Source organism: Neofelis nebulosa, chromosome 5 (assembly GCF_028018385.1).
Source record: "Neofelis nebulosa isolate mNeoNeb1 chromosome 5, mNeoNeb1.pri, whole genome shotgun sequence".
NCBI lineage: Eukaryota > Metazoa > Chordata > Mammalia > Carnivora > Felidae > Neofelis > Neofelis nebulosa.
Genome location: NC_080786.1, coordinates 88727076 through 88739344, shown reverse-complemented (window position 1 = coordinate 88739344; position 12269 = coordinate 88727076). Strand labels below are relative to the sequence as shown.

The window sequence follows — 12269 nt, the reverse complement described above, 5'->3', positions numbered from 1 at the left end:
TCATGACAATTAAAAACTTCAGCTCAGCAAAAGACATTGTTAAAAGAATAAAAAGATGGGGCACCTGGGTGGCTCAGTCGGTTAAGCGTCTGACTCTTGATTTTGGCTCAGGTAATGATCTTACAATTTGTGAGTTCGAGCCCCACATGGGGCTCCAGGCTGACAGCGCTGAGTCTGCTTGGGATTCTCTCTCTCTCTTCCTCTCTCTCTCTCTCTCTCTCTCTCTGCCCCTCCCCTGCTCTCTCTCTCAAAATAAATTAATAAAAACTTTTAAAAAATAAAGTATTAAACGTAAAAAGACTATCAATATAGAACTCTATATCTATCAATATAGAATTATATATATAAGGAAAGTCCTGACTCAGTCAGTTAAGTGTCTGACTTTGGCTCAGGTCATGATCTCACAGCTTGTGAGTTTAAGCCCCACATTAGGCTCCATGCTGACAGCTCAGCGCCTGGAGTCTGCTTTGGATTCTGTGTCTCCCTCTCTCTCTGACCCTCCCGCAGCTTGTGCTCTTTCTGCCTCTCAAAAATAAACATTAAAAAAATTTATTTTAAGAATAAAAAGATAAGCCATGGACCGGGAGAAAATATTTACAAGACCTACATGTGATAAAGGTTTGTGTCCAAAATATACACAGAATTCTTAAAACTCAGCAATAAGAAAACAACCAGATTAAAAAATGGTCAAAAGACCTGAACAGACACCTCACCAAAGATGACATACAGATATCAAATAAATGTATGAAAAGATGCTTAATATTATAGGTGATTACTGAATTTCAAATTCAAATAACGAGATGCTACTATTAGAGAGAGATACATATCAGAGTGTTTAACATCCAACACACTGACAACACCAAACACTGGTGACAATGTGGAGCAACAGGAACGCTCACCAGCTGCTGGTGGGGATACAAAATGGCACAGCCATTTGGGAAGGCAGTTTGGCAGTTTCTTAGAGAGGTAAACATAGTCTTACTGTATGACCCAGCATTCATGCTCCTAGGTATTTATTCAAATGGGTTAAAAAGTTGTATCTTCAACAAAACCTGCACACAAATGTTTACAGACGTTTTATTCATAATTGCCAAAAGTTGGAATCAACCAAAATGTCCTTTAATTAGGTGAATGGATTAAAAAAAAAACTGAGTTACAACTACACAGTGAAATATTCAGTGACAAAAAGGCATGAACTAGCGAGTCACAAAAAGACACAGAGAACCCTTGAATGCATTTGCTTAGTGAAAGAAGTGAGTCTGAAAAGGCTACATACCATATGATTCCAACTCTAGGAAAGGCAAAACAAGAGAGGGAAAGAGTAAGATCAGTGATTGTCAAGAGTTCAAGAGTGGGAGGAAGGAGGAATGAACAAGTGGAGCACAGGAATTTCTGACACCTTAAAACTATTCTCTACGACACTGTAATGGTGGATACACATTATTATTGTACGAGCTCACAGAACTGCACAACACAAAGGGTGAATCCTACTCTAAACCATGGACTTCAGGTACTAATAAGGTGTCAACATTGGTTCATCACTTGTAATGAACATGCCACAGTAATGAGAGATATTGATAAGAGGGGGAACGGAAGTGGGGAAAGGAGGGGGAAAAGATATGGGGACCTCTGCACCATCTGCTCAATTTTCCATAAACCTAAAACTGCTCTAAAAAATTCAGTCTAGGGGTGCCTGGGTGGCTTGGTCGGTTGGGCGTCTGACTTCGGCTCAGGTCATGATCTCACGGTCCGTGAGTTCGAGCCCCGCGTCGGGCTTTGTGCTGACAGCTCAGAGCCTGGAGCCTGTTTCAGATTCTGTGTCTCCCTCTCTCTCTGCTCCTCCCCTGTTCATGCTCTGTCTCTCTCTGTCTCAAAAATAAATAAACGTTAAAAAAAAATTTTTTTTTTTTTAAATAAAAAATTCAGTCTATTAGGGGCACCTGGGTGGCTCAGTCGGTTAAGCATCTGACTCTTGGTTTTGGCTCAGGTTGTGATCTCACAGTTCATGAGATTGATCCCCGTGATAGGCTCTTGGCTGACAGTGTGGAGCCTGCTTGGGACTCTGTCTCCCTTTCTCTCTCTGCACACCCCTTTCTCAAAATAAATAAATAAATAAACTTTAAAAAATACAGTCTATTAATTTTTTAAGTAGCACTAACCAATTGATGGAAAGGAGAAATAACATAATGCCGCCACCCATAACCTCAGCAGAAAGACAGTCACTGCTGACACTTAGGTATAGTTCCTTCCAGTCCTTTTTCCAGCCTTTTTTCAAAGGTCTATGTGCATGTCGTTTTTCCAAAGGGCTGAAATCATTCTGCTAAATGCATTCTGAAGGTTTATGATCTAGTTTTAGTTTGGATTTTTACTGCAAAGAAAGTAGCCCATATAAAACATCAGTGATACCAAAAACAGATTTGAGAGGGGCCAGTTGCCATGGAAATGATTGAAAATAAATTTCACTTCACACTACACCCTGCTAATGCACTGACCAGAAAGAAGGAGAAATACTTGGAGTAACAGAAGAGCAGCCAAGATAGCTTCTAATCGAGAAGAAGGAAAACACATCGGCCTAGTGAGGTTTCAAAGAGGCTGGTAGCATCAACCTGCAATTTAATTAATTAAGCTTTTTCAGCAACCACGCTGATGGAGGGAGAAAGCACCCAGGAATGGGAGACTGGAGTGGACCCCCTCGCCCCCACTGACAGTTAGTTTTACAGCCAAACAGCCAGCAGGTCTCCCTCCGGATGTGGGCTTGTCTCTGCAGTTGGTGCAAGGCCAGGAAACAAATCATTCCTCCCCTGCGATGGAGATGCTCCAAGTGTTTAGCAAGCTGCAAGGCCCAGGCGCCAAGTGATCCGTTTGGACACTGCATTGGCTCTTAGCATTGGAGCGGGTCCTGGGGCAGCCCTTCTGCACAGGGCTTAACCCTTTAGATGCTGGGTCATGGGCAGTCTGGAGGTTCTGGGGCAGGGATCAGGATGTCAGAGTGCAGGGGGCACTCAGGGAGCTCAGGGGAGAGACTATTTTCCAACAGAAGAATTTGAACATATGAAAAATAAGGCCAGAGTAGCGTGTACCAACTGAATTCTGAACTTCCTGCAACCAACATCTTTATGAAAGACAAGACTATTTAGAACACATCAGGGCAGCCTTCACGGGGGAATGCAGAGCTATTATCACCAAAAGGCAGCTGGTGGTGTAAAGACAGACATCGCTTCCTACCTAGGAAACAGTGTGACTACATATGTGAATAGATCCAGTTTCATTCCCAGCTCTGCCATGGATCACCATGAGTGATATACTCCCCAGTTTCCTCATCTGTAAAATGGGTATAACTGTTCTTCTTTCATGGGTTATGGTAAGGATTCCACGAGCTAAGTCATGTGCAGTGCTAAGCACCAGGCCTGGCACAAAGCAGGCGCTCGCCCCCACCATCACAGGCACTTGTGCTGCAGGTCTTTTTCTTTTCTTCTCTTTTCTATCATAGAGGATGGCCCCATTTCCCTTTCCCTATCCAGATTCCAATGTAGATGCCTGGCCACTGTTGCCATAAAAAGCCAGAGTCCCCGAAGTGTGAAATATCAGGCAGTTATCTTTTTTCTAAGGCACCCATGAACAGCCCTGTACTCTGGAGAGGAACAAAGACTTCTGATGCCAAACCAACCCAGACCACAAAGCTATACCCTTACAGACACTGTGGGCAACAGCATCCCACTCAAAGCATAAGGATTGAGGATTATAGCTGCCAAGCATCCTCCAGGCCCTGGAAAAGCCAGGGTTAAATAGTGGTCCATCCGTTACCAACATGTGACACCATTTCCAAATGGTCCAGAATACACCTGCTGTTTATTCTCCTTCTTTAAGCTTAGTTAATGGACTCATGTTCTTATTTTGAAAGAAAATGTACTATTAAAGAAACTGTAGGTGATCAACCTATATCTGTTCCCATCTCCCACAAATGACAGTTGGTAGCATTTGTAATATTTGCATCAAGTCCTTTTAACACAAAAGAGGGGCGCCTGGGTGGCACAGTCAGTTAAGTGTCCGACTCCTGACTTCGGCTCAGGTCATGATCTCACGGTTTGTGGGCTCGAGCCCCATGTCGAGCTCCATGCTGGGCATAAAGCCTACTTGAGATTCTCTCTCTCTCCCTCTCCCTCTGCCCCTCCCCCACTGGCACACATGTGTGCATGTGCGAGCTCTCTCTCTCTCTGTCTCTAAAATAAAAAATAGGGGCACCTGGGTGGCTCAGTCGGTTAAGCGTCCGACTTCGGCTCAGGTCATGATCTCGCGGTCCGTGAGTTCGAGCCCCGCGTCGGGCTCTGTGCTGACAGCTCGGAGCCTGGAGCTCATTTCGGATTCTGTGTCTCCCTCTCTCTCTGCCCCTCCCCTGTTCATGCTCTGTCTCTCTCTGTCTCAAAAATAATAAATAAATGTTAAAAAAAATTAAAATAAATAAATAAATAAGTGAAACAAAAGAAATAAAATATGACACACAAAATTAAAATCTATCTTCTTACCTACTTTCAAATCTATTTCCTGCCCACTCTCCCAATCACTGTTAATGAATTTAATCTTTGTCTAGTCCAGTTCTACTTTATTCTTTGTTTTAAATGTTCCTATTTTTTTTTAACAGAAAGAAAATAAAAAGGAATGTGGAAAATATGCTAAATGAAAATGCCTATGTGAGGAGGGGCTTTCGGTCCTGCTCCAGGAACAGCACACGCCTGGTAGGCAAAGCTTATGGGGAGGTAGTCCTGCAAACTCACACCAACACACATCTAGAAAGCAGTGCAGACCCCTAGAAGACCCCATCCACTCAACTCCCAAAGGCTTACCTGGGTCCAGGTGTGTGAAAGAGCCCACCACGAAGTCCAGTGTGGACACGGCCAGCAGGAACAGCAGCAGCAGCTGGAGGCGGATTATCCATTTGACACCTGCTAGGTTAATCCCCAGCAAGGCCAGATGCACCGCCACTGAAATTCCTCGCACGGCCCAGATACTCCTGAGGCTCAGCAAATCGGAGATGGACTCAGCAAAGCCAGTGATGTACATGGCCCCTGCGACACACTGACAGGCAAGCAAGGTGGGAAGAGTTGGCAAGAGAACAGAGAATCAGGAACCCGTGGGTCAGACCCGCCCAGCACTGAGGGCTGCACCCACCCTCATCAGGGCTCAGCACCTGGGAACCAACATGGGGTTGGAGGGGTCAGTGAGCCCTTCCTGGCCATGCCCTCTGCCTCTGGCCCCATTTCTTCTCATCTACGTCTCTACCATCACCCAGAGGGGAGCACAAATGCCAGTCAGTAGTGACTAAGATGAGAAGGAGGGAGATGGGACTCTGGGCCAAAGAGCACTCTGGACTTCTCTGTCTGAGTTATTCAAGAGCTAAACAGAATAGAAGCACACAGGGGGTCCCCTCGCAGAGCCTAAGAAAGACACTAAAGCAAACCCCAGTTTTTCTCCACTTCCTTGTAGGTCACTATTATTAAAAAAAAAAAAAAATTACCCGAAACTTAGAATAAGAAAAAAAAGTGGGCAGCAAATCCTTTCAATGTCATATGGAACAAAGGCTACCCAAGGACTGGCTAGGTGAATGTACTTAGTTCTACTCATTGTTTACTATTGATTAAACGTGTTAAATGTCCCAGACTTTATGAAGTTACTGTCCATTTATAGATTTTTTTTTCCCAGCAGAGATGCAAATAGCTTCTGTCCAGTGGAACAGACAATCCAAAAGATTCGGTTTCTTACCCTGTAAGACATTAACCAATTTTGTATCAGCAATCTTATCCTTACATTTATTTATGAAATTGCTTCACCAGGAACTGGGTACATCTTACTGGCTCTTCCATTAATTAATTAGTTCAAAAAAAATCTTTAGTCCATGTATATCTTATATTTGCCTGAAAGTCATAATTTTATCTTTGAAAAAAATATTTAAGGGGCGCCTGGGTGGTTCAGTGGGTTAAGCATCTGACTTTGACTCGGGTCAAGATCTCGTGGTTCATGAGTTCGAGCCCCATGTGGGGCTCTGTGCTGACAGCTCAGAGCCTGGAGCCTGCTTAGGATCCTGTGTCTCCCTCTCTCTCTCTGCTCATGCTCTGTCTCGAGAGAATATATATATATTTAAAACTCAACTTCAAATAAATATTTGAAAATAACACCAACCTCACTTTTCATAATTCCTCAGCACCCTTCTCTCCATCAGGCTTGATCCTTCCCCACCCCCAGGCCACTGGGTCATGGTCATCACCGTGCTCTGTTCCCATTGTTCTCTCAGGAAACAAATTCTTCTTGGGCCTCAGTCAAGTTCCTCTTCCATGAAGCCTTTCCTCATCCCCCTTTTCTGAATAAATATTATGCTTACTGCCAGTAAGTAATGCAATTAATTATCTGGGTCACTAGTCTATTCTTAGTTCATGCATATAAGCATGTCCCCTACCCCAAGCCACCAAGAATGCAAACATGCTAAAAAACAAAAATGTTTATGCTGATCATACCTCTTCAAAGCCCCTACATTTGCTAACTATGTTGCAAACATTCAACAGATATTTTGTGATATGTTGACTGTATGAAAAGAGTTCTGGGAAGCGGGGTACCATTAATTTCCTGCTCTTTTAGGTAAAGACCAGAAGGGTGATATAATTTCTGTACTGGAGAGGAGCTCAGGAAGGAGGTCCCATTCTTCACTGAGATCAGCTCATTTTGCTACTAGACATATACCATCATTGTCAATGTTCCCCAAACTTACACTAGGCATTTCTGTCTATATTGGAGTGGGGAGGGGGGAGCCCAATAAATGTAAGCAGAAGGAAAGTCATCCTTGAGAGAGAGAGAGATGAGAGAGAAACATCACCTCATGACTCAAACTTACACTTGGCTAAATAACAAGAGTGTGACAGGCACAAGGATGCTGCTATTCTGTCACTATCTGGCCAGGTCAACAGGACTCTTCATGGCCAGATATATCAGAATTTAAAAAAACAAATGGTAACAATGCAGTGATGATCATCACCTTCCCAGGTGTCTGACACCTCACATGTGCAGAGGGTGACACCAGAACTGGAATGCAACCATTTGCATCTGGAGCTTCCAAACCCACCATTTTCCTTTTCTAGCTGGTGAACAGAATTTGCTCACATGAAGTGGGCCAAGCAGTAAAGACTGCCTTTGTCTCCAGTGGCTCTAGTAGAGTCCCTCTCTCCAATTCATAGCTAAAATCACTTTTTAGCCCGAAGATGCTAGGAACAAAACACAAAGGAGAAGCCTGTGGAGGCTGTGTGAAAGGACATGGTGGTTAGGAGCATGGACTGTGAAATCAGACCAGAGCCAAATGCTGTGGCTCCCAGGCTTAGCTGTGTGACTTGGGAAAGTGTTTTAAGCTCTCTGTGCCTCATTTCCTCATCTGTGAAATACAAATAATAATAATAGTACTTGCTTCAAAAGCTATTGTGAGGGGGCACCTGGCTGGCTTAGTTGGTTGAGTGTCCGGCTCTTGGTTTTGGCTCAGGTTGTGACCTCATGGTTCTCGAGTTTGAGCCCCACATTGGGCTCCACATTGACAGTGTGTAGCCTGCTTGGGTTTCTCTCTCTCTCTCTCTCTCTCTCTCTCTCTCTCTCCCCCTCCCCCACTCGCAGTCTCTCTCTTTCAAAATAAATAAAGTCAAGGAAAAAAGAAGTTACTGTAACGGTGAAATGAGATAATTTATGTAAGTTCTTAGAACAGTATCTGGCTCATATTTTGAGTTATAGAGATACTAGCTATTGGCCTTATCATTTTTACTGTACTATTATTAGCTACTGAAAAAGAAGAAACAGTAGTTAGCCATGAATTTCATAAAATACTTTGTTAATGTTAAATAGACGATGGTATTGTCACTGGAAATTTGCAATGTAGCTTATAAATAAGGATTCTTAAAACTGAAAAGACTTACTATGAAGGAAACCAATAACAACCACAAATTAAACCATCTTCTCAAAATCTAAGAGCTTTGGGGTAAGAGGTGAGGGTATTTATGGAATGTGGGGGAGTCAAAGTGTCATAGAGATTCCATATTTGGTAGGCGGATGAACATAGTAAGCAATGCTGCTCGGTTGGGAACTATAGGAAAAGTATAATTATGGCTTTTCTAAGGGTGGACTATAACTCTTCTCAGAACAAAAAGCACAGTAGAACTTCCAAATCAGCAAGGGGAAAACATACAATAGAAATAAATTTGAGCCATGTTGGCAAAATAATGAGTTTTTAAAATTTCAAATGATCTAGAAAGTAATGAAAAGGAGAATATTATATCCTAAAACTTGAGAGGCACACTAATCCTGCATTCAGAAGGAAAAAAAAGTATAACCCTAAATATTTTTATTAGTTAAAAAGGGCAGAAAAAAATAAAATATTTAACTTAAGACATGATAAAAAAAGACCAATATAAATAAAAAGATAGTAGGAAGAGGTATTTAATAAAAAGAAATATGAAATTAATAAAAGAAAAATAACAAAAGAAAGAATTCAGAGAATAAAAGCTGATCCTTTAAGAGAAGCCTGGCTCTCCCTGTCTGTGGAATATGTGACTCTTGATCTCGGGGTTGTGAGTTTGAGCCCCACGTTGGGTGTAGAGATTACTTAAAAATAAGATATTTAAAATAAAAATAACAGCTGATCCTTTAAGAGATAAATAAAATACATACACACCTAGCAGTCTGATTAAGAAAAAAAAAATTACAGATTTTAGGAATGAGAAAAGAAATACAACTACTCTTATAGAAGAGAGTAAAATGATGAATACAGAAGACAAATGTGCCATGAATTATCGTACATTCATATTAGGCAATGCTAAGCTACTAGTTAAAAAGCACAGGTTTAGGGGCACCTGGGTGGCTCAGTCGGTTGAGCATCTGACTCTTGATTTTGGATCAAGTCATGATCTCATGGTTTGTGAGTTCAAGCCCCACATGGGGCTCTGCACTGGCAGTATGGAGCCTGCTTGAGATTCTCTCTCTCACTCTCTCTCTCTGCCCCTTTCCCACTTGTGTGAGCTTGCATGAGCTTCCACAGATGCACTCTCTCTCAAAATAAATAAACAGTTTTTTCAAAAAAGCACCAGTTTAAAACACTGACCTCGAGGAATATCTATAACTTATTGTTAAGTGAGAAACACAAACCATGGAATAGAGTATAAACTCTGTCCCCATTTTTGTAAAAACAAGCAAGCACTTCAACAATCATGAATTCACATACATAAATACAGGGAAGGTGGCAGAAAAGGATGGTGGGTATTCACAATGGACACCTTAGGATGGGGAGGGAAATAAACTTTTTCTTTACATTATCGCTGATATGTTAACTAGTTCTAATGAACATCATTTTGTAACTTTAAAGGAATTTTATAAAGGAAAAATAAAAACAAATATATTAAGATTTGCAGACTTTATGCAAATGCTACACTTAGGTACGGAGAGCACGGTGTGTCTAGGAAGCAAAGTTCCCCCCACACCTCTCTGCCCACTGAGCTTGACACCCCCACCCCAGAGGTATGGACAACACCACAGACCCCTCCCCAGAGAAGTCCAGCTACCCTCCCCTCCAACCATGAGTACACCTCTTCACTGGAAAACCTCCCTGTCGACTTGTTTAATGCATAAACACCCCCAGAGTTTATTATGTATATATTTTTAAAGTTTATTTATTTATTTTGAGAGAAAGAGAGAGAGCACACAAGCAGGGAAAGGACAGAGAGAGGGAGAGAGAGAATCCCAGTGTGGGGCTTGAACTCACGAAACCGTGAGATCATGACCTGAGCAGAAATCAAGAGTCAGACACTTAACCAATTGAGCCTCTCAGGCACCCCATTATAGTTTTTCAGTATTTTTATCACCTCTTAAAGTTTATAATCACAGACATTCCTTTTCCCTTTTCTTTCTAATCTTCTGCTGCAGGGAGCTGGGGGCATCACCCACCATTTCATAGAGAGAAAGTGACCTACTTTCAGGGCAGAACACTTCCACTCCAACGTGTTTATGTTACAACAACTGCACCTCACAATCATGGGCATTTTGTTTTTCATCTCTGGGTACCTACCTAACAGACCAGAACTGCCCTCCACACCCCTCCTTTCTGACATGAAATCCTTGTTTAAGGTTCAAGCTGCTTGACTGCGTTAACTCCCACAACAAAACTCCAGCCCATATCAGGTCTACGAAAGTTTTCCAGTTCTCCATGGTTTTTGCACAGTCCAGCAAAGACCATGTAAAGCAGTAATTACAGACACAACCATGCAGGTGAAAGCCATATATTTTGGTATCTAGGGTAAGCAACCTCAAAGAAGCCCTCAGACCCAAAAGTGAGTCGGGCAGAGGGAGCCTGGATGACTCGGTCAATTAAGCATCTGACTTCAGCTCAGGTCATGTCTCACAGTTCGTGGGTTTGAGCCCCGTGTCGAGCTCTGTGTTGACAGCTCAGAGCCTGGAGCCTGCTTCAGATTCTGTCTCTGTCTCTCTCTTGCCCCTCTCCCATTCTCTCTCTCTCTCTCTCTCTCTCTCTCTCTCCCCCCCCTCAAAAATAAATAAAACATTGAAAAATTTTTAAAAGTGAGTGGGGCAGAGAGTGAGGAGGGGCTCCAGTTCACTGTTTTCTCCACTGGCCAAGGGGTCACCAACAACTCAGAGAGATGATAGGGAAGGATTTGGGAGGATGCAGGGTTATGAAAATATTTGCAAGCTTTAAAATGATTATTTTAAGTGTTTATAGTCTCTCTATTTTTTAAAGATTTTATTTTTAAGTAATCTGTACACCCAATATGAGGCTCAAACCCACAACCCTGAGATCAAGAGCTTGCATGCTCCCTGACTCAGCCAGCCAGGTACCCTTATATTGTCTAAATTTTTATGCCTGAAACAAGTGTTAGCAAACTTTAACATGCTGGCTAAATCCTGCTTGCTGCCTGTTTTGGTAAAAAAGTTTTATAGGAACACAGCTAAGCCCAGTTTTTCATATTGACTATGGCAGCTTTTGAACTACAACAGCAGAATTGAATAGTTGTGACAGAGATATATGACTCATAAAAACGAAGATATTTACTATCTGGACCTTTATAGTGGAAGTCTGCTGACCCCTGTTCTAGGGCAAGCAGGCAATCTGCTCAGCAGTCATTAAAAATAAATGAGTGTATTCATGCCCTGGAATGACGGGGTTACAGGTCAGTAAGACCCAGGAATAGGGACCCTCAGAAACCCCAATTACTCCCTGAAAGAAGGGTCTCGAGTCAGTGACCTAACCTTCCACCTTAAGAAACTAGAAAAAGAAGAGCAAACTAAACCCAAAGGAAGCAAGAGGAAGGAAATACTAAAGACTGGAGTAGGAATAAATTGGAGACCAGAAAAAAAAAAAAAAAGAAAAGAAAAACCAACAAAACCAAAACTTTCTTTAACTAGACTGACTGAAGGAAAAAAAAAAAAAAGGAGCAAAGTCTCAAATGATTAAAATCAGGATGGAAGGGAAGCCATTACTACCAATCTTACAAACACTAAAAAGATTATAAGGAATCCATGAATGATTTTACACCAATAAATTAAATAACAGAGATAAAATGGACAGACTCCTAGAAAGACACAAACTACCAAAACTGACTCAAGAAGAAATAGAAAATCAGATTATGCCTATATAAGTGATTGAACTAGTTATCAAAAAACTTCCTACAAAGAAAAGCCAGGGACCAGATGGTTTCACCACTAAGTTTTACCAAACATTTAAAGAAGGATTAACACTAATCCTTTAGAAACTCTTCTAAAAAATAAAAGAGGAGGGAACACCTCCCAACTCATTCTATCGGGCCAGCTTTATCATGAGACCAAAACTAGACAAAGAGATCACAAGAACACTACAGACCAATATCCCTCATGAATACATACCCCAAATCCTCAACAAAATCCTAGTGGAGTGAATCCAATAGCATATAAAAAGGGTTATGCAGCACCCACACTCCGATCAGAGAAGCCAGCCCAGGTCAGCAGCAGGCAAAGGAGAGGCCTGAAGACGCCGGCCAGAGGGGCTCCGGTGTTTCTCACCGAGACCCGAACAGAGAGCAAGCTAAGCGAGCGAGGGTGTAGATGGGGTGGCTGTTCGGCAGCAGCTGCCAGTGTGCAGAAAACACTTTTTCTGTGAACACCCTTCCTCTGAAGCAACCCACACACAGGAGACACGACATCCCAGCTTCCCCTCTACAAGGGCCCTTCGCTGACCCCCAGTTCGGCGCTGGTCCCTGTCGTGG

The 12269-nt window shown here is 42.4% G+C and overlaps 1 protein-coding gene across 5 annotated transcripts in view; it reads right to left on the bottom strand.

The window, feature by feature from the left end:
• SLC12A8 (solute carrier family 12 member 8) overlaps nucleotides 1–12269 on the bottom strand; it is a 139410-nt gene that overhangs the window by 96765 nt on the left and 30376 nt on the right. For 4 of the 5 annotated variants that reach the window (XM_058731088.1, XM_058731089.1, XM_058731086.1 and 1 more), the window contains exon 5: nucleotides 4842–5073. In XM_058731088.1, the coding sequence (XP_058587071.1) occupies nucleotides 4842–5073 (232 nt within the window). Of the gene's footprint in view, nucleotides 1–4841; nucleotides 5074–11910; nucleotides 12070–12269 lie in introns of those variants that run through there. The other variant, XM_058731090.1, reaches the window with a different exon arrangement.